The 23,063-nt window shown below is 42.6% G+C and overlaps 1 protein-coding gene across 3 annotated transcripts in view; it reads right to left on the bottom strand.

Annotated features, from left to right (window-relative positions):
- Window positions 1–23,063, bottom strand: part of Mtbp (MDM2 binding protein) — a 70,929-nt gene that overhangs the window by 9,696 nt on the left and 38,170 nt on the right. Inside the window, exons 14-17 of one of the 3 annotated variants that reach the window (XM_087190734.1) lie at window positions 17,402–17,563; window positions 11,247–11,364; window positions 5,996–6,202; window positions 2,504–2,599 (exon numbers count right to left, since the gene is read on the bottom strand). In XM_087190734.1, the coding sequence (XP_087046860.1) occupies window positions 2,504–2,599; window positions 5,996–6,202; window positions 11,247–11,364; window positions 17,402–17,563 (583 nt within the window). The remainder of the gene's footprint in view (window positions 1–2,503; window positions 2,600–5,995; window positions 6,203–11,246; window positions 11,365–17,401; window positions 17,564–23,063) is intronic. The other 2 variants (XM_021262738.2, XM_004850224.3) reach the window with 2 other exon arrangements.

The following is a 23,063-nucleotide window of genomic DNA, read 5'->3' as shown; positions in this document are numbered from 1 at the left end:
AGATAAAATCCTGTCTGTCATGCAGCAGGCCATGGCAATGAGTTCAGGAGAAAACTGCCAAATCTGGAATGGATGAAAGACATTTCCCAAAGTAAGGAGAGAGGCCAGGTGTGCGGTGCGACTGCCACACTGTGACAGAAGAGGTTCGCTTGCTGTTTAGAGAACAACACATTTTCCTATCAGCGGTGTCTTACCTTCCAGGAGAGGGAAACACACGAAAAAGAAACAAGCTAACAACGCTGCGTTTTGCCTTAAGGAACACCGATTTGCAGCTAACATATTTGTTTCCAAACAGTCTTTCATATCTGAGGAGAGAAGGGCCTGGGCGTTGGCAAGCCCCAAGCAACAAGAAGAAAACGCTTTCTCTTCGAGTTTGTATCTAACATTTCCTTTGTGTTTTGTTTCTACTCCATTACATTGAGTATGACCAGGCCTTCGCCCTAAACACCCAAATCTTCCACGAAAAAGCATGTCTGGACTCACGGCGCTGCCACCTTACAGCTCTGCCAGTCCCTAGTTCAAGGAGCATACATTTATAGGAAACTGAGTTCCAATCACGGAAGTGGGCAGGACGGAGCAGAGGACTGGAGAATGAACGCTCCGGTATCATGAGGGAGCATCCTGACGTCCTCCATGTTCACATTAATAAATACATTAGGCCCACCAGGAGTGAATCCTCAATTACATCTTCATTTAATATTTTAAAAATGAATGTGAAGGACCTGTCTTTTACAAATTTCATAAATTTATGGTGTCCACTGAAATTTTTCTGTGGTGAACCAAAGATGAGGAAAAAAAAGTAGGGAGATGAGACTCAGGATAAACAAACCCTAAATTACAGTATTTGGGGAAACATAACCTAAAACAGTCATGTGACAGACACCTCAGCCAGCTGTTAAGATAGAATTATCAGAGCTCATTTTATTCAAATCAGTGCTTGGAGGAGTTTATAGGACTGAAGAAGCAAAAATATATTTGTCCTGGGGTAAATTTTTTGGCCATGTAGCAAAGAATATGTTAATTCCAGTACATTTTTTCAGCAGGGAGCACTATTTTTCATCACAATAATATAAACAGTGTTTACTGGTTTTAACTTTCAGATTCAACTTTTATGCAAAATACCTTAAAACCCCTATTTAGGTCCTTTTAATAGATTAGGAAGCCCTAAAATTATCAAATGAAACGAAGGATAGACTGTTTTACAGGTCACAGAATAAGAGACAGAAGTTTTAAACATATTTTTAGAAGCAAAGTAAAGAGAAAAATGAAATCAAGAACATGGGGAACAAAGTCTTCATTTTCCACAGCGGAGTCAGTAATATCTGAGAAACTGGGTTTTTTTGGGTACCAGGGATCGAACTCGGGTCCTTGTGCTTGTTAGGCAAGTGGCAGAACCACTGAGCTAAATCCTCGGCCCCTAGAGTCAGTAATATCTTACACGAAGACATTAAAAAACACTAACAGAAGGCTATCTTAGAATAAAAGAAGTGACTGTCGGGAAAATGAAAACCAAATAAATAAAACAGGTATTTCTGAAAACTGAGACTGGAGATAGGCAGTATCTTCAACAAAGAACTGGTTTTCATTATAAACTTTTCTGTAACGTTTAATCAGTAGGCCTTTAATAAAATAAAAAGGGCAGAAAACAGAAGGGTATGTGAAAGTAATATAAATATCCAACAACAAAACAGTAAAATAAATAAAAGGTTTTTACCAAGTCAAAACAGACATCAACTGCCCTGCTATGACACAATGATCTTCATAATTTCTCTATTTGGACTCATTGCAACATAATACACACATTATAAAACAAAACAGTATTTATTCAAAAACCAGAATGCTATTTTCTCTTCCTAGAATCTGTACCTTAATGAAGAATCAAACCTTGTATTATTTTAATTTATAGAAAATTAGTATACAAATAATGGTTCACTTTCAGAACGTGAAAAATTTTCCAAAATGAATCACCAAGATCTCAAAAACCCAGTGTAAAATATATCAGTGGCAACCTCTATTTCCTGTCCCTGAGTACGGCAGGTGGGCACATGGAAACTGCTAATGTAATTAAGCAAGAGAATCCTTAAAATGGTCAATTAAAATCCTATAAAGAAGTACATATAATTAACGTGTTAAAAAGGGGACACATTCTGTCTCCTAGTTTCTAACCAATTCCAATGTCATTAGTGACCAGAACATTACAGTGACCCACAGCGCAAATACATGTTAATAATGCAGGATCCAAAATAATGCTGACTAAAACACCTCCTAACTAATAAGAGGACGTTTAAATGACGCAAAACTGTTAAGCACCAAATATCCATTTTCTTCAATAGAAGATAAATCATTTGTGTGTCGGCTGCTTTTTTTGTTTTTTACGGATTTGACATGCTTTCTCTGCAGTTTTGTCTGTTTGTGTCACTTCATCTGTCACTCTTCACACTTTCATGAGAGAAGTTACAGGAACAGCAGCCAGAAAAGTGTAAATAAATAAATAAAAACTTACTCAATTCCATGGTAATGACACACTAAGGCTTTTTCAAAAGGTAAGGCCTGGAGTTTCCGAGGACTAAGTTCTGGTGTCAAAGCAAAAGTCTTGTCCCTGCAATAAAAAGATTTTTATTAGTATTTAAAGTTTCTTTAGTGTTGGAGAAAGATTCTGAGGACACAAACCTGACTTCCTCCCTCCGTCTGAATTTGATGTCCAAGGTCACGGTGCCGCTGAAAGCCAGAGGAGGAAGGAGGCGGAGCAGGCCCGGGGGGCCTCCCGCTTATATACTTCCTACACTCCGGTTTCTGACATCAGGATATAGCCTACCGCACAAAACCACTGCGGGAAATGGACAGATCAGCAAAGCAAGTGCTTTGTAATGAAATCTCAGGAAGTAGTTTCATTTGTTTGTGTTTTTTTTGGTGCCGGGGATCGAACTCAGGACCCTGTGCTTTCGAGGCAGGCGGCAGCACCACTGAGCTAAATCCCTGGCCCAGAAAGTAGCATTATTTTTAAAAGTTCTTTTTTCTGTTTTGGTTTTTTTGAGGTAGGGTCTCACTCTGCAGCCCCGGCTGGCCTCAAACTCAGTGATCCTCCTGCCTCAGCTTCCCAAGTGCTGGGATTACAGGGGTGAGCCACCATGCTCAGTTTAAAAATTCTTTTTTTTGGTACCTGGGATCGAACTCAGGACCTTGCACTTTTGAGGCAGGTGGCGGAACCACTGAGCTAAATCCCCAGTGCCCAAAAGTTCTTTTTTTTCTTGGTGAAGTGCATTAATGTTTATTCATTTAAACAAGGGAATAATTCAAGTTAACTTTTTGGCAGGGGGATAATTAGAGTTAACTTGAAACTCTGGTAACAGCAGAAGCAACGCGTGTGGGACTCAGATCTGGTTGCCTGAGGGTGCAGCGAGCCAACCTCTAATTTCGGAGGGAACCACTTTCTACAGCCCAGCAAGCAGGCAGCCTGTGGACCTCAGTTCTCTCAGGCAGGTTCTCAGTCAGGAGCTATGCAGAACTGATCCTATGTGAAGGTCCACAAAATCTTCACACTCAACCCTTCCCCGCCCAGACCCGCGGGGGCCTGTCACACTTGGGGAGGAGGCAGTCGCTGCGATCAGAACTCGCTCCCGGGGTTGTTCTGCCTGAGTCAGGACCGCCGTTCTAATGGAGCACATCGCGGTCCCAATGTTCAGAATTTGTTACGTTGATGGGAGGACTGAGCGACCCTGAGCTTCCCGAGGCTAAAAGTATCAGGGAATCTGCATTCAGGAGGGATGGAAATGCTGCATAGAAAGGCAAAGACCTACTTGAGCGGCGAGAATAAATTCGCTGTCATATTCCCCTCCTATGACATTGGGAATGACAACTGCTCTTCTGCCACTGGAAATAATAGAGTATTATGAAAAGCAGTTCAAATTATTACATTAAAAGGTAAAGCGTGTGCTAATAAATCCTAAAAAACAGTCTTCATATTCTAATCTATTCAAGGTGTTACCAAAAAAAGTCATGAGTAAACTGCAACGACCCTAGTATTTTGATGACTGTCTATTAAAATGAATAAGTGCATAGAACAGACCCATTCAGGCATCTAGCATTTCACTCCTTTCCTTCACCATGTTCTCCATCTCTCATGTCAAGGCCCCCCTCAGCATCTTTTTAAAAATAAATTTCTCTTACGGCTTCTTCTAAATGACACAGTAACAAACGTGTGTGTTGTCACCGTGGGTCACTCCCTTGGCACAGGCAGGCATCAACTTGCACTTTATCCACCTTGGCCTTGGGGGGGCTCCTTGCCTGGGCAGATGTTTAGTCAGCGCACACAGCTTCCCGACTCAACCCAGAAAGCTCCTCCTCCCACTGTCACGTTAACAGAAGATACATCCGGTCACGGACAATACGGCTCTTTCTTAGCATCAAAGAATTGTATGCAACTTTCCCAAATAAATCACCTGTGAGCTATACAAAGAATTACCCTTATCCTGCATTGGAAAGACACTGTAATAAAAAGCATGTACCTGCATAAATAAATAATGCGGTTTTGGCACACTCGTTGGGCTGCCAGTTCATGCTTAATGGTTTGAAAGGACAGTAACCCATTAACTAAATAGAGGAAAATCTAGACAACTGTCTTAATTCCCACAAAACAGGTTATTGCTCTCTTAAAGCTCTGAGAAAAGGAAAATTACTCCAAAATTATTTCATTTTTACATCATTAAGATCAGTAAGTCATTAAGACCCAGAGTTATTAAAATGCTTTCAGAATTGCTCCCTATCTCTCTCTAGTGAACACACACAAAAGACATCAATGCTATCATAATATTTTTGAGATATAACAACCTTCCAATTAATCTTGAAAATTTACCTTCAGAATCAGAAGTCATCACAGTATAATTCAAAGCAAGCTTTGTTAAAAAATCAGATGTAGAATTTTTAAAGTCCCCTGGGAGTTTTTCAAAATAATGGATTAACAATTGGAACGAAATTGGATAAAGAGAAAATTACTAAATCTTCGAAAGTAACTGATGTCTCAATTGTACTTATTTTTCAGTCAACTGCAGCAACATCAGCATCCGTTAACCAGTAACACAAAGGAGTTGTCTCGGAATTGAAATTAGATGTAAATTATTCACACAGATGCTGAGGTCTTACTGGCTAATGTTATAGTATCAAAAGCCCTTTTATTACATTGCCCATCCTCTTCCATTAAAAGGCCCTGGTTTTTGCTAGTATTAGGCATAACTGACAATGATAATGCCAAGTACAGGCCAGTAAAAGAGAAAAGGATAGGCACCGGGGATTTAGCTCAGTGGTTTCGCCACCTGCTGTGCAAGCGCAAGGACCCAAGTTCAATCCCCAGTACCAAAAAAAAAAAAGAAAAGAAAAAAGGATGAAAAACATTATTTATTTGAAATTTGAAACATAATTGTTTCTGAAAAAGAACTGTCCTTTGGGTAGAAAGTAGAAGTTAGTGAATTCTACAAGGAATATGCTCAGGTTTCATTTATTGCTTCTATTACCCTTATATTCAATAGCACAAACCTGTAGGGCATTTGGATGATAGAAAAAAGTCAGGATTATAGTTGAGCATAGTAGCACTTGCCTGTAATCCCAGCACTGTGGGGGACTGAGGTGGGATGATTGAAAATTTGAGCCCAATGTGGAAAACTTAGCAAGACCCTGTCTCGAAATATAATCAAACAAACAAAAAGCTAAAGATGGGCCAGGAATGTAGCTCAGTGGCACAGCATCCACCTGGCAAGTGTGAGTCCCTGAGTTCGATTCCTGTTCAAAAACAAAAGCTAAAGATGCAGTTCAGTGAGAAAGCTCTGCTACCACTCCCAACCCTCAAAAAGTGATGATAAAGCCCAACTGATGAATACCGGAAGCAAACTGTGGCTTCTGCTGAAGCAGCACAGAGCATCAACAACCTAAAAACACAAGATGCAAGGTGGCTTTAATGATTCCTAAAAGTTAGCCGGCCGGACACCCTGCCTTTCCCACTTACCGCTTCTGCACGGGCAAAGGCTGGAGGTCCCCCAGCGGCAACCCATCGGAGGTGAAGTACTTCAGCAGCTCCTTCGCATCCAGCAGGCCCGAATCACGGGGACCCTCTTTAGGGCCCAGCAACTGCTCCGATGAACGAGGTAAAGAAGCAGCTCTGGAGAAACAATGTTGTCTAGATTTAGTGAAGGTGCGTGCGAATTCACCACTGCTGAGGAAAGGTGACAGCAACAGAAATCAGAAAAACACACAAGGAAAATGGAAGAATTATTAAGAAAAACAATGAAGTAAAATCTTTGCAACTCATTTAGTTTCAAACTATATTTTCAAAACATCTGTAGGCCACACTGAAACTTGGAGACACCACATCGACAAGTCTACTTAAATAAAAAATAAGCATAATTTCATTACTTATAAAAGATTGTATGTTAATTATTCAGTGGTATGAAGTTATCAATTCTACAAAACTGAAATCTAAACGCTCATGTTTTGAAACCCTGTATAGATTTGTACAGATTTCTGAGGGCAAGCGCTGAATGTTTCAATATTTTATGAACCTGAAAGATTACATAAAGCACAACCATGAAATGTGACAGCAATGGGAATTCTCTCCAAGGTCCACTGTGGCCATGATGACAGCATTCAGAATATCCCCTGGATCATTATCACGTCTGAAATATATACAGTACAGGACGCTACACTCGCAAACTGCTTTACACACAATATGCTCTTCATCCTGACAAATTTCCTTGAAAAAGACAGAATGGGTCTTATTTCAAAATGAAATAACTTTATGAAGTGAAAACCGAGCCAAAAAACAATCATTATCCCTATATTTTAGCTAAAGAGACAGGCATAAAAGAGGTTACATCACAGACCTGGGTGACACAGCTATTTAAAATGACACTCAGAACTGGACTGACTCCAAATTACTCACTACTTCTATTGTTACCCTATAAGCCAAAAAATTCACAGAAAGTTGTAAATACTGAAAAGAGGAAGACAGTTTTATCAAGCACTCAGTTATTATTCACCATAGCTCTGTCCTTATAACATAAATTATTATTATTCTTATTATTTGCAGGGTGTGGTGGCACGTGCTTGTAATCCCAGCACTCTGGGAGGCTGAGGGAGGAGGATCACAGGTTTGAGCCCAGTCTGGGCAATGCAGCTAAGTAAGCATAACATAAAAAGGGGACTGTGGATGTGGCTCAGTGTGAAGGCCCTGGGCTCCATCAGTACCACAAAACAAACAAACAAATCTTTCAATACTTGCACAAAAAACTGATTTCATAAATTCACGTGAATTTATTTCCTGTTTATTTTGTTACTCAAAATGAGCATTTTCATTGATAATCACATGATTAAAATACTGCCATGTTTTAGGCTCATACTTCTATACATTAAGGATCACTCTCATACTGACAGTGGCCCTTCCCCCTTTTTATTTCCTTTATTTTTAAATTGAAAATATAAATCTAATAAAAACAGCCAAACAAGAAAAGCCTCAAATGTATTCTCTGAACTTCATACTCCAAGAGAGCAGGAAGTGCATGAAGAGTTTAATTTAGTTTCTGTAAGCATCCTATCGAATGGTGACTTACAAAGGTTTCTTAATGAATATTACTCTCAATCATTTTGCAGACTAGATGCAGTGGCCAAATGTACAATTTGCATTTATATAGAACACGAGCACAAGGATATCAAAGCAATTTAAAAGCCTGGCTTGTGATAAATTATACTACCAAGATACTCTGGTTAAAAAGAATAACAACACTGACAACACCTTATTGTGCTCAGCGTTTTCGAGCTTGGAAGCTACTTTTTCATAAATTCTCTCGTTAAGTTTTCACAATTTTGAAGCAGACCTGGGATTTTTATCCCCATCCCACAGAGGAAACAAGAAAGTGACACAACAGGTGTGAGTTTAAAAGCAGACTCTGACTCTGTAATTCAGTGACACATTATTCCCTAATTAAATTTGTTTTAACACAAAGCAAATTCTAAAAAACATGCAACACAGTTTTTGTCCACAACCAGGATTTGATTCCAGATCTCTGATGTGTCCACAGCACTTGAGCACTTAGTCTGTGCACATCAGTACGGTGCCATAAAGAGAGTTCACCAGAAGTTTCAGGCCCACAACCGCTGCTCCTAACTGACTGAAGACATGACTTAAAGTCAGGGAAAAGAGGGAAGGGGAGTGGGAGACAGCAACGTACCGACGGGGAGTGAGAGAGACGTACAGCGAGGGAAGTTTCACGAAGCGGTAGTGGCACAGCCCTCAGATGCTTGGAGAAGGAAGCAGCATAGACTTGCAGTGTGTAGGAAAGGCTTCAAGACAAAGGCGACATCTGACCTGGACCTTGCAAGACAAACAAGCTTCCAGACCAAGAGGAGGTTAAACACACGCTTAAGCTCTCTAATCAAGTGAGCTGAAATCACGACACTGAAGTGGTGGCGATTAAATTCACGACAGGGTTGAGAGAGGAAGAAAGAAAAAAGTGGACCCAGGAGTTCAGTAAGTTTCAAATGGGATAAACTAGGGCAGGGATGGAGAACCTTTCAGAGCTCTCAATGCTAACAAACAGCAGGCTGTCGCACACGTGTCACAGGCTGGCCACCGCTGGACACGTCGACGCAAAAGGTAAAATCTGTCTTCTTCCCTCACCCGGGAGCTGTGGTGGGACTCAACTTGTGGGTCACAGAGTGGCAGCGGGCATGAATGGCGGCGCCAGATGTAAGACCTGCACACAGAACCACCTCCCACACCCCCAGCCAGTGCTGCTCATCTCCGAGTTCTTACAAACCCAGAAACTTCCCTGGGGGCACCGCCTCGCCCCTGTCCCAGAATAAAGCCCCAACTGGGTGTAGGGCGAAGGGCCAAGTCTGCTTCCCACTGTCCCCGCTATGTGCTCTGACAGCTCAGCCCCGCACACCCCTCCCCAGCAGGACAGCAGGGGACAGCAGGTGGGGACCAGGACCAGGGGCGGAGAGAAAACACACCACAACCTGCACCCAGCAACCTGGTCCTGATGTCTTACAGGCAGCCCGGCACTGCGGGACACTGGAGAATGAGGGAAAAGAGAAGTCCGGAGGGGCAGATAACAGCTCGGAGCAGCAGGAGATCATTCAGAACACACATGTAAGTGAACAGAGAAAAACTACTGCATATCTTCACACGATCACCTCCAATCTCAATATGGCTGAAAGGTCATGTTCTATGAAACAATAGGATAGGAATACAAGGAAATGTATTGGGAATTAAGACATGAGTACTACTACTGAAAAGTTTAACAGAAATGAGGAATGAGGAAAGCAAAGGGAAGGAAATATCTACCCCAAGACATACAGCCCAAAGGGTGAAGAAATAGATTTCAGAGAGAAAAATCAAATTTTGAATTTAAAATATCCAGGATGTTTAACATGAATTAAAATAGGTATTACTGAGAAAGAAGAAAACAAGAAATTTGAGGGATCATTATTGAAGAAATAATAAAGTATCTCCCAGAGCTGAAAAAAGATAAAAATCTTGAGACTAAAACATCCTATAACCATGAGCTCGGGTAATTTCAAAACAGTAAGGAAAATGGAAAATGCTAAAAGTTTTAGTGACAGAATAAAATACCTATTAAGGAACAAAAACTGACCTGGCACCAGACTTCTCTTTAAGATAGGAAATCCAAAATATCCAGAACCAATCTAAGAACTCGGGCAAATCAAATCCCGGGATAACTCTCGGCTGTGCGGGGAGGAAGCGCTGGCCCAGCTTAGCAGGAAGTCAGAGAGGGTGAGGACAAGGGCTTCAGCAGCAAAAAGCAGGACAGAAAGGGGAGAGAACTAGGGGCGGTACTTCAGCTTCCCAGGGGAAGACAGCAGACTGTCTGAAGTTGGGGGCCAGCAAATGGAGGGTCTCGGTCCTCACTCTTCTCTCGACTGTCTTCTCCAGAGCCTATAAACACTCCAGAGCCCCACGGAGAGGCCTCCGTCCTTCCTCCCCTCCTCGTGAGCCTGCGTGTGACCTCATCCGCCACCCTGGGCCTTGAGGCTCCTCCGAGGCTGACTGAATCGAGCTGTGCACTCGCCATTTCCTCTTGGAGAATTTAGAGCAAATGCAGCGCCTCTAAAGCATGCTTGTAGAGTTCTCTCCAGAACTGTTCTCATGCCCAACATCTCAGCAGTCTTGTCCATTTCATAGTGAGAACATCACTCACTGTGTGGTGAAAGCCAGAAGTCCAAACTGTCTTGGATGTTGCTGTTTCCCTGTCCCCGTCCAATCCATCACAGGAAGGCTTTTTCTGGCTTAGCAACAAAATACACCCCAAAGTTCTCCAGGGCTCTAGTGTGAGATCCCTGTCCCTCACTTAGCCTACAGAAATCAGTACCTAATGGACCTCTCTGCCCTCAGTCTCTCCCTCTGCAATCTATTTGCCAGAAAAGAGCAAAATTCTTTTACAAAATCAGATCCCATCACTCTTGGCATGAATCCTGCAGAAGTGTTATCAACGTGCCCCCATACTATGAGCCTTGTGCTTCCCCCGGTGCCCAGTGGTTGGTGCTCAGAGAATATGTGCCGACATCCATGAAGAAAAAGTGTGGCAAGTCATAAAAGGATACCAACAGAGGAGCTAAGGATAAAGACGTGATTTGCAACATCTGGGACGAGGGGGCCAGTAAGACAGTTTTGCTTCCACCATTTAACAATGAGGTACTTCGTGCTAGCTGTGTTCAGAGCAGAAAGCCAAAACCACAAGCACGAACACCGCCTCTGGGACTGAGGTGGTGGGGGACATGTGAGCACACAGACACAAAACAGGAACCAAGTGGCTTAAGCAAGGAAACTACATCCATGTCATTTAACATGCTCCCAGACTGCATCTTCTCATGCATTCACACACTTGTGCGTGTCTATGAAGATGGTCCGGAAAACTGTACCCTAAAATGTTCACTGTGATTACCTACATCTGAAAAGTGCAGAGAAGGTAGAGGAAGGCAAGCATTTCCCTGTTCACTGATATACTACTCTTGATTATCCACTTACAGGAGGCGCACATTTCTTCCATAGTACAACTACAAACTACTCATATGTCATAAAAAGGAAGGATTAAGGGGCTGGGGATGTAGCTCAGTGGTGCCACCACCTGTCTCAAGGTCCTGAGTTCGATCTCTGGTACCAAAAAAAAAAATGAAGGATTAAGAAAGTTCATTTAAAAAGATTGAGCTATAGCATGATCTCTTATGGACTCAAATATTACCTCATTTTTTGTCTAGCTTTTTCAAAAGTTTCCAAATTTTGAAGAACATGCTTTTCTGGCCATCCCAAAGAACTGGTTTCCATTAGATTTGAAGAGTCAGGTTCTACTCGACTGGCAGCTAAAGAGAAAGAAAAACCCATAAGAACTGAAAATAATTAATACACTGAATTTTGCTACTTAAAAACGTATAAATATAAGTATGCAGATACATACATACATACTGTGTTAGTCACATAGGACGTGACTCAGGCATTTATGAAAGACCTCCCTGGGGGCCTAAACTGTGGGAAATGCCATAGAGAAGTTTGTTGGAAATGAAAATGAAATAGCTTATCAAATAAAAGTTACTCAGAAAACTGAAAAGTCAGCACTGTTAGGACTCATGGAATAAAAGCACAACTGTTATTTTTAGTGAAATTATTTCTAAATGAAAAAGAGGCGACTCTGTAGAGAACATACCAGATGCACTATGTGATTTTCATACTACAAACTGGAATCAGTACAAGTAGATTGGAAAAGTTCACATTCCAAAATTCCAAATCCCCAAAAGAGACTACTTCACTCTCAAGGTACAATAATAAAATGACAAATATAGGGGTTGTTCTCAGGTAGCGGCTACTTTAGGAATAATCCTTATTTTTAAATTAATATAAGAACCCTAACAAGTATCCTCAAATCCCTAACATTCCAAGCATCATTTTACTACTGCCATCTGGATTGCCGTCTTGATTGGTGGAAGCCACTCCCGGGTGTCTCTGGGTGGGTCACGAGCACGTGACCTTAGGGACCATAGCTAGTCCCAGGCGCTTTCCCCTCTGAACCTTTCCCGCCCTCTCAGCGAGTCAAGCGGCTTCCTCCAGCCGGCCCTCCACCATGAACCTTCTGCTTTGGAGCCAGCCAACCATGGACTGAAACTTCCAAAGCCATGAGCCAAAGTAAACCTCTCCTCCTTTAAGCTGTGTCAGATATTTTTCCTGCAACAGGAAGCTGACCCATGCAATTACTAATAAAATATTATATGTAAGACTGTCTTTTTCTAGCTAATATGCTGCTGTGAACTTCAATAAGATTGTTCGTAACATTGGGACCCTAAACAAAAGTCTGAAGGGACAATTTCTTTTCTCATTAGAAATTATTAGCACACCCAAACTGTGTCAACACTGGCAAAATTAATGACTATACTACTTTGTTTTTGAATTCTAAAATTATCTGGTTTTAAACCTTTTGAACTATTACATAATGGTTCTAATAATCAGCTGAAAATTACTGAGTATAAGCTGTTTAATCATCAACCCTGACAGAGATACTTGTTTTAAGATTTGGAGTGATCTTTTAAAAAAAGGATTTGGAAACAGCCCAAGTGCCCATTAACTGGAAGCTATTGGATAAAGAAGATGTGGTTTTTTAATAAAATGGAGTACTACTCAGCCATAAAGAATGAGAAACTAGAGACATTTATAGCTAAATGGATGCACATTGAGTCCACCCTCTTAAGTGAAATAAATAGGACACACGTGTGTAAATCCTGAATAGTTTCTCTAGTGTGAGAAACTGAAAGTGTAAATAAGGATACACACGGATGAAATGGCCTAATAACATATTTCTCGGATTGTGTTTCCATTGTGTGTCATATGACTGTATCAAAATTTAAATTAGGGAGAAGCTTGGCTTATGTGGAGTCTGCTAGCTAACTGGAGACTTTTTCCAGACCACTATTTGTTCAGTGTTGGTTTTGGGGACCTTTTTGAAACAAATCACATCCTCTGGTGTCTTGTTGGTGCTTGAGATGCTTTTTTAAGTTATATGGAAAAATGTTTAAGTGCTTTTCAGTTTTGTTTTGGTTGAGTTCTACGGTATTTGAATATTACTGTATTTTTTCCCCTTGCACTGTTCTTCTTTGAATGGTTTTAATTTTTGTATGTGTGTGTGTTAGATAATAAAGTTTTGGGTTTTGGGGGGTTTTTTTTTTGGGTACCGGGGATTGAACTCGGGTCCTTGCGCTTGCGCAGCAGGTGGCAAAACCACTGAGCTAAATCCCTGGCCCAATAAAGTTATTTTTTTAAAAAAAAGATTTGGTAAAAATATTTTTCAACAATGAAAATGGAACTCTGTATATTATTTTCCCTTATTAAACTATTTCACATTGAAGATTTAAGAATACCTTCAATACCTATAAGTGCATTACTCTCTCCAAACACCATACAAATATACCACTTCCCACTTCGTAATAAAGGTAGTGAGATACTATTTCATAGTGTCATGAGATTTATAATAATGTAGTAGGCTTCTTAGGGGACATATGGCTTTCCACTAAGGGGAAAATCAGTAGCAATTTTGCACAGTTGTATGCTTTGAATTCATAAAGGAATGGAAGCCATCTTTTAAAAAGTATTAAATTGTCCTTAAATATTACAATATAATTAATTTTTAACCTTGCCTATACAACCTACATGAATATAAAGGACATAAGTGAAATATTTAAGAATAGGCAGGCAAACGTTTGTAGATGACTCATCTTCAATATAATCCTTACAGCAAAATAAAGCACAACATTTCATTTATGGGTCAGGGCACTATTTCATGCTGACACCAGAAAGGCACAAAACCAAGAAGACAGTTTTTAAAACTTTTTTAAAAAAAATGTTTTATTTTATTGGTGAACAAAGAAATAAAACCAATACAACAGGAAAATAGAGAGTAGGGACTTATAGAATCTCATGTCACACAAACAGAAAGGAAGTGGTATCCCCGGTGACAGGAAGTAGTTAATGAAGATAAGCTCTAATCTCATACAACTACATGTAAGTCACAAAGAAAAAGTTACATTATCACTGGTATAATCTGTTTAATAAATGAGAATTACGAGTGCATGCTAGAAGATTCATTTTTAAACGCCTGAAATGATAAAATTACGGCCTTGCAGAGTGTGCCAGCACACTCACACACGCCATGCTCAGTGTGCCCAAGGGTGCCTGTAAAGGGGACCATCTCTGTACGTGAGTGCGGACGTCACAGGTGCCACTGTGAACATTTCACCAACTCTGTGGCAGTGAGTACACAGATGAAGGAATTCTCTACGTAATGACTTCTTACCTGTTACACATACTAGAGTTTTCGTAAAAATGAGCCGACCAAATAACCTTACCAAGTGCTAATAACTCCTAAGGAGTGTGGCTGCAAATGGAAGACAGGGCCAAGATAGGAAGCCTGGCTGGCCTTGCTGTCTCCACAGGTAGGGTGATGCTCATGGAGATACACGCACTCAGGTCAGAGCCATGCGGGTGTTCAACATCCTAACTTCATTGCTGGAGCCATGCTCAAACTGACAGCCTGTCAGGTTGCAGCTCAGACTCTGAACATCTTCAGTTTCTTTCATTCATGTAATGAGTATTTCAGGAAGCTCCCCCCGCCCTGTGAGCCAGGCTCCACGGATGCTGGAGCTGGCAAGTAGGCACACGCTTTACTCCCAGAGAACAGGGCTTGGAGAGAAGACACATTCCATAAAGAATTGCACAAATAATACGCAACCAAACTGTGACAAGTGATTTGAAGGAAAAGGATAGGGGACAGTACAAGAAGAGATAATGTAAATGGAGCAAGGTCTGCGAAAGCCTCTCTGACATACACCCGAGGAGCGACAATCAGTGAACTGGGCAAGAGGTGGGGGACCGAGTTGCAGGCAGAGGACACTGCGGCTGGAGGTCGTGCGGGGGGTCAGGGGAGGCCCGTGGCTTGTCCGAGGGCCGGAAGCCTCAGCAGCCGTCAGGAAACAGACCTGCGACTGGGATGAGCACGAGGCCAGGTGGCCTACAGATGTCGCGGACGACACACCGCGTGCACCAGGCACAACCAAAGGAGGGGACCCTCCTGCAGCTCGGGGGGACAAAGCGTCCTAGGACCCGACCCCCCAGGAAGCTTTCGGTGCCTTTCCCTAAAGGGCCTCGCACACTTATTCGTGCTCCTCCCACCTTCCAACCCTTCATCTCCTGTGCAGACCGTGGGAGAGGCAGCCTCTCTCCCTTCCTCACTTTCCACTCCTCACCTTCAGGACAGGGTGTGCTGTTTCTCCCTTTGGAAAATCCCGCCTTATCCTTCTACTGATGTGAAGCGCCACTCAGGACCTCCATCAAGTCCCTGGCTCCTACCAAAGACTCCTGCGACTGCTCCACCCTAAGTACAGTTCTCTTTTCTAAACCTACACTGAGTTACTTCACCAAAAACTGTGTGGCACTTACTTCACACCAGGCAACTTTCTAAGTCAGCTTCAAGTAATTAGTTTTGTCTTCACAGCCACTGTCAGCTCCAAGTTAAAGGTCCGGAAACATTCCCACAACTGCAGACCCACAGCCAGGGAGCTCAGGGCCAGCTTGGAACCTGGCTGCCACCACAAGCAGTGCTCCTGCCTCGACTCTGCCTCGACTCATGCACATTCCCCATCTGCAGTGCCCTCATGTCTCCAGGGCCATTCCAACGATGCCGGCTGCTACTGAACTTCGGTACTGACACGGAGCAAGGATGAGAATAATGCAAGCAACAGCCCACCCTCCCTGGCGCCTGTGTGCCAAGTGCTTTCCATGCACCCACTCCTTTAACCCTCACCAGAGCCCCGGCCAGTGGCTGCCTTGTTCTCCCACTCAGAACACAGGGAACAGGCATACAGGTTAAATAACTTTCCCAAACTGTTCGGGTAACAAGTGACGACACTGAGACTGGACCCTGACCAGAGCCTGCACTCTCACAGAGCGTCTCAGGGAGTGCAAGGACCACCCCACGCGATGCTTTTGTGTCTTGTCTGCAAACAGACCATAACCTCACTGAAAGCCAGGGACTGGGCTTCTCGCTTCTGTGAGTACCTTCATGGCGTCAAATACACAAAAGGCACTCAGAAAACATTACTGCTAATTTGATTCTCTGATCATTTCCTCATTAACCCATGCAACAAAATTATTCTCACAAAATAAAAGCCAAAAATTGTCCTCTACATTTAAAATTGTGCCAAGCGATCTTCAAATGCTTTCTTAGTAGATACAGAAAAGCTTTGCTCTATTCAAATTCATCACAACAACACAATCCAGGAAAACAGAAATCCAATTAAATACAGAAATGATTTTGTGCCTCCTCAGTGTATTTTGGTGACTGTCCCAGCCCTAATGAATGGCAAATGTGATACATCTTATCACTTTAAATTTTCTTTGTAGATTTTACTTTCTTCACTTACTGAAAACATAACACAGTAGAAATCCACCCATTCTGGCAGCTTAGCAAGGCTAATAAGAAAGATCACCTAGGGCCTGGGATTTAGCTCAGTGGTTTCACCGCCTGCTACATAAGCACAAGGACCCGAGTTCAATCCCTGGTACAAAAAAAAAAAAAAAGATCACCTTGTAATGCTTCTCCCTCTGCTCAAAAACAATTACACTGAACATACTTAAGGAAAGATGTTACCAAAAAGTACAGCGCATACATGCAACGTGATCAAAAATTACAGTGAAAGTTTCAATTTAAAAAAATTACAATAAAAGATACATTGACATTAGTACCCCTCAAAATATTCCCCCTTCCTTTGAACACATTTATTCCATTGGTTTTGCCACTTTCTGAAGCAGCTCTGGAATCCTCTTTCCTGAAATGTCCTCAGTTGTGTTGTCCTGGCAGCCTTGATGTCCTGAGTCAATTCAAATGTTTACCTTTCATGGTCATCTTCACTTTGGGGGTAAGCTTGAAGTTCTATGCTGCCAGATCTGGTGGATAAGATGGAGGAGGCACAGCGTCATGTTTTTATGAGGCTACCTTTTTGTGGGATGGCACTTGGCAGCAGCATTCACAGTTGACCACACCTCATAGAGACACTCAGGAGAGAGCACTTCCAGAACTGCTTCAGAGTGGCAAACGCCATGGGATAGTGTGTCCAAAGCGAGGGGCACATTTTGAGGGAGATGGCAATGTGCCTTTTGACTGCAATAAATTTTTTAAAATTTAAACATTCACTGTTGATGGTCCTTTGTGTACATATATGCTCATATATAAAATATGCATTATTATTAAAATTTATAAAATCCATTTGGATTTGATGAATACATCTTAAAAGTTTTAATAGCTACCATAGATGCTACAGACAAAGAAAAGAACAAAATTTAAAGTAATAAAAAACTTACCATTTAACACAGCTGAGGTTTTAATTTTATCTATCTGTCTTAGAACCGTTTTAGGAGTAAGAACATCAAAATGATGAAGAAAGCGTTCCCTTGTGAGTCTTAACAGACTTTTGAGTTCATCAGCAGAAAATGCTACGGGCTCCTTTGCCAACTTTCTCCTTTCTGCAAGACAAATCAATCTAATTAACCGTAAGACTTTCTTTCAAGTCTCTCTAGAGTTCATCTACTATTCTTTCATGGAAAATACTTTCAAAGGTAAAACAGGTGAATTTCTCCAGCAAATCAACATTCCTAGGCAGGCATACTTTCATTTTAATCTGATTTGTACATAATGGGAGAATTTCCAGTTAAGTGAGCTAAGGAGAAACAGGGTAATTTGTTAACACCAAAAGTTGACAAATAATAAAGAAAGGTTTATGGAAGGTTTTAGAAATATATTGCAGAGGATTAAAAATGGTCAGTATGGGGCCGGGGATTTAGCTCAGTGATTCTGCCACCTGCCTCGCAAGTACAAGGTCCCAAGTTCGATCCCTGGTACCAAAGAAAAAAAGGTCATATGTTGATACATACATGAAACTAAAACTTGTTAGACTTTTTGGATATTTCTCAAAACCTAAGAGCACAGAAAAGGAACAAAACAGGACAATAAAATAGAAAATGATAATGACACTTTGAAACAAATTTTGGAAGACACAAATGACAGCAGCATGGTGTTATGGTGTATACCTAGGCGTCCCCCTAAAGCCTCCTGGCCTCACACACAGACAGGGCTGGTGGAAGGCAAGTAGAGTGTGGGGCTCACAGCTGACGGGTGGTTAGGAGGCGGGGTCTGGTTGGAAGAGGCAGCTGCGGGGCACGGCTGAAAGGGGGCATCTCCCTCCCTAGCTCCTCCCTTCTCTCTCTACTTCCTGTGCACCATGCTGAGAGCAGTGCTCCTCTGCCAGGCCCCTCTGCCATGCGGCCCTGCCTTGGAGCAGCCGACTATGAACTGAAGCATGAGCCAAAATAAACCTCGTCTTCCTTCAGTGGGTGTCAGGTGCTTTGCTCTAGCAATGAGAAGATGATTACGGTACCTGGTAACAGAGTGGCAGAGCAGGGGACGGTCACCTTGGGGCCATCCCTGCCCTGGGATGCTGATGGTAGTAAGCTACTGTCCCATTCGGGACTCGATATCCTGCTCCCTCCCCTAGCCTCCAGCCTCCAGCCCTCAGAGCCCAGCAGCTCTGCTTCCATTTTTGTTTAATAGTCCCAGACTATGGGACATTGGGTATACTGAAAAGTAACGCTGAAGCTGGGTTCAAAGCAAGGGATTAAATGCAAGGCTGTATACACAGGACTGAAGGTCACACTTCAAGCCCTGCCACTGGATAGCTAGCAGCTACGAAGCCACGTTAGAAAGACTAGAGGACTCTCCTCCTGAAACACTGAACACCCTGAGAAAAGAGCCTCAGATGCTGACATTGGGGTAGAAGTAGGAGCTCATAAGCAGATGTTGAATTTTCATCTGATCACTCTCCAGTGATGCTTGCTGGATATACAGAATGACAGGAAAGACACCAGACACTGAGGGAAAGGTGTTGAGGGGAGGGGATTCTCAGGCCCCAGGCCTGCCTGTGTGCACACATGCAAGGACCAGACTCCAGGGCCTGCTCCCTCCCGTCTCGCTGAGCAAGTCAGGAACGAGGCATGCTTTGGCCACCCCTTGCTGTCTTACCCACTGGACCTGTCCAGCCTGCAGGGTGCAAACTCTCTGCTGCCTGCTAAGGGGCTACAGTAGTCTACAGCAGGTGAGGTCGCCTGCAGGCGTGGTCGATGGCGCCTTCACTCTGACAGCTATTCAATAGCTAAGCTCAGTGCTCAGTGTGTCTATAAGAAATCAAGCGAAGGTCTTCACCTGCAATTTATCTCCATTTGTATGTTTCTTAGGCTTATTTCTAAATTGGTTCCAACTTTGGGAGGTGAAGAAGGTATCGCTGTGATACTCCAAACTAAAAAAGTCCAAGATGAAAAAAGATTTAAAGCAAGCAGAGTATAAAAAGGAACTCAGCAGAAATAAAACTATTGCAGGGAACAAAAGAAAGCCTGGATAACTAATATTCTCATAGATCTGAGAGAAGACACCAGAACAAGCTCAGGATGCTTCGATAAAGGGAAGATCAATGAACAAGCAAGGACTCTTCCAATTAAGCAGATGGGGTTTTAAGAAACCCCACACCTGGGTTCTAAAATGAGCTGAAGATGGCCCTAGAAAGTAGAACAAAAAGATAACAGAGAAATAGGAAAGAAAATCAAGCATTTTGTCTAGAAGAGCCAATATATAACTAATAAGAGTCCTAGAAGGAAAAAGAGAATTAGGAAAAAGAAAATTTGGAAAGAGATAAGACAAGAACAACTTTCAGACTTAAGGATATGAATCTTTTCTTAATGGCACATCAAGCACACAGCTCAACCAGTGAGTGTCGAGGGGAGGTCTTGGGAATCCAATACACACTTGGACCCGTGAGGCTTCTGTAGAAAAAGAGCCCAGGGAGGAAGCGAAAACAAGCCAACCAAAAGAAGCACTTCAAAGACTAAGAATGTTACTAATTTCTCAACCAGAACAGAGAAAAGCAGGTAGAATTGGAGCAAGGTCTTAAAAATTCTGAGGGTAAATAATTTTCAATCTCAAATTTCATATTAGTTATCAATCAAGTAAAAATACTTTCAGACATCCAAGAACTAAAACAAATTACCCTTTATGAATTTTTAATTAGGAAGCTCCTAGAAGCCATGCTTCTGAAATAAAAAGAAAAACAACAAAACAAGACTGTAATCTAGGAAAAAAGAGAATAAGGGGTTCGGGAATAAGGAGATTCCAAAAGAGGAAAGAGACATCCCCAAGGTTTCAGCAGGTCTCAGCAAGGAGCCCACAGCTAAGCAAAATACGATATATGCCCCCAAAATAATAATTAACAGAGAAAGGAGAAAGAAACTGAAGTGTTTGAAGACACAATGGATGCTAACACTGGGCAAGTGGCAGTAATGCCAGAGCCTCTACCGAAACATTTTGTCTGTACACAAGCTTGGCAAATTAAAAATGAGGTGATTTGATCATCACTGTGTATTACATGGCTCAGGGCCAACTTATTTATATAGTTGTAACAATGTTCAACTCACCACTGACTTGCCCCAAGTTAACAGCTTCACTGTAGGGCTCAACAGAAGGACAAGGAAATGTGGTCTTTATCTACCCCCACTGGGTGTCAAGGAGTGGTTGAAACTGCACCAACCCCAGTGCGCAGGCTAGCGAGGGAGGTCCCACCGGGAATCTCAGTTCACAGGCAACGAGAAAACAAACTGAAACTGGGTGCTCTTGAGAAAGGCAAGGGGATTCGGGTGCAGAAGTGCACACAGTGCCTCCCGAGGAGCAGGCCGAGCATAAGACTGGCCCCAGTCTCCACAGCCTGACGGGGCAGGAGGCAGGTGGGGCACTTGTTGGAGGCCAACAAGCACAGAGGTGTCGCCTGGAGAGAGGACACGGGGACAGAGCGTGTGGAGAATCCCCAAAGCACAGCTCTGCAGCAGAAGTGATCTTCACTGGCAGCAAGAGAAGGGGAGAAAAGGCCAATTTAGCAATTCAGGGCAAAAGCTCCAGTGAGTATTAGTCACTGCCTTACTCGTTATAAAACTGAAATGTCTTGTGGCGTTCTCACACGTACCACGGCTTAACAGGCCTCACACACCAGAATTCAGATCACGAAGAGCTGATAGAATATTTCTGTTGGGCAGTCCTGATTTAAGAAAAATTATAAATGAATATGGTAACATTGAGGAAATCCCTGTCGTCTCTGGTCAAGCAAGACATACCTGTGGCAGGTACAATTTGTGCTAGCCATGAAGGCAACAGCTGAGGATAAAGAAGCAAGGTCGACTTTGTATCTTTAGTCTTGACTATGCCAATTAGAATTTCCTGTATCTGAAATGCTGCCTTGTACTTTTAAAAGGTATTGAGTGTGGTGAATGTGTAATACCGAATAAAGAATATGCAACAGTTCTCAAAAGAAAAAGCAGCATATACACATTATTGAGATGTTTTGCAAGAGAGAAAGGGATGGGAAGGAAGGGGATGCAAAAATAAACAAATAAAAGATAGATAACGGGAAACAGGGAGGCAGGTCCTTTGCAAAAGAGAAGGGGACTAAAAGGTAGAGGGGTATTTATTTTGCATCATACTAAACTGCATCTTGTTTTAAAATTGTTCAGCATGCTTGGACTTTTTCTTGAAAAGTCACTGAAACACAGCATCAGTAAAAATCTGTCGAAGTACAAAAAGCTCTAAATAAAAAAACAGGTAAAATACAAAACTTCAAATTTTATATATCAGCATTCTAATATCATACTAGATATAATCTTCAAAACAAGTGAAATTAATGATGATTTATTTAAAAATTAACCTCTAACAAATTTTATTTGATTTGTGTTCTTGTAAAAAGCAATGCATCTCAACAGTGTCACCAGTGAGCTCATTTTTGTGAGAAGCTTTTCTTTCCCCTTTGGTACTGCTCAGGGAAACAGTAGAAACTCAGTAATGTAATCTACTCCATGTTTTGTTGATAATTTTGAAGAAATCTTTTTGAACAAGTTTTGTTTTTCTGCAAAATCCAGTCTTCATATTAATATCAAGCTACTGGTTTGCTCCAAAGAGAAGCGTTGTGTTACACTCAGCTTCCACCAGATTCACCGTATCCATCTAAACCCTGTGCATGCTGATGTATTTGGAAACCGAGTAGGTGCTCAGCCCTGCACTGGACCCTCTGCTTGGCTGTCACACAGGTTCCCCTGCCTGGAACACAGGATTTCTACACGGAGCAGAGCGGCCATCTGCTCACTGAGGATCTCACCAGGAGTGGGTCCACGGGACCACTAACCTGCACCATGACTATGTGCTGTGACCGCAGATTGGCAAGGAGCTCACAGAAATGACAGAGCTTCCAGCTCCAAGGCTTCCCTGCCTTTTCCTGGAGCTGGGGCACCACGCAGCTGCACATGTGTATAGCCCGCCCGTCCCCACCCTGGTCCACCTGCCCTCCCCACTCTGGGGACTGTCCCCGCCCTCAGCAGCGACCTTGCTGGAGCTGTCACCACCTTCCTCCCCTGGCTACCCAGACGGCGGCCCTGCCAGAGCCTCTGGTGTCCCCAAGGAGACTCAGTTGGCTCAGAGCTCCCAGCTCCACCACACTCTCGGTGCTGCGGGCTGGGAGAATGAGGAAGAGAAGCGAGAGCAGACACTGAGCTAGGCATGGGGGCACACACTGGTCATCCAGCCCTTGGGGCCAAGGCAGGGGGATCGCTGGGAACTGAGGCCACTCTGGGCTCCAAAGCCGGCCTGGAATATGTAGTGAGACCCTGTCTCAAAAAACAAAAAACAAAAGAAAGAAAAGAAAAGGGAACAGAACAGAGATGTTGAAGGAGCTGGTATAAAGCTTCAGGAGGCATATGGGAAGGAAATCAGGCCTTGGAGGGAACCTGGCAGTGACAGAAGAGTGTACTACTGTAGTCTGATGTGTGGAATCAACACTCCACATCCACAAAAGCACCAGCATGTCAATACACTTTTTTGCCTAAGTTTTTATATGTACTACTTTTTATTGAAACTGATTTGCCCTCCTAATTACATTTGCCT

Source organism: Heterocephalus glaber, unplaced genomic scaffold (assembly GCF_053883595.1).
Source record: "Heterocephalus glaber isolate CG9 unplaced genomic scaffold, H.glaber_assembly_v1.0 deba00001555, whole genome shotgun sequence".
Classification (NCBI taxonomy): Eukaryota; Metazoa; Chordata; class Mammalia; order Rodentia; family Bathyergidae; genus Heterocephalus; species Heterocephalus glaber.
The sequence above is the reverse complement of the archived record's forward strand: the minus strand, read 5'-3'. Positions and strand labels throughout refer to the sequence as shown.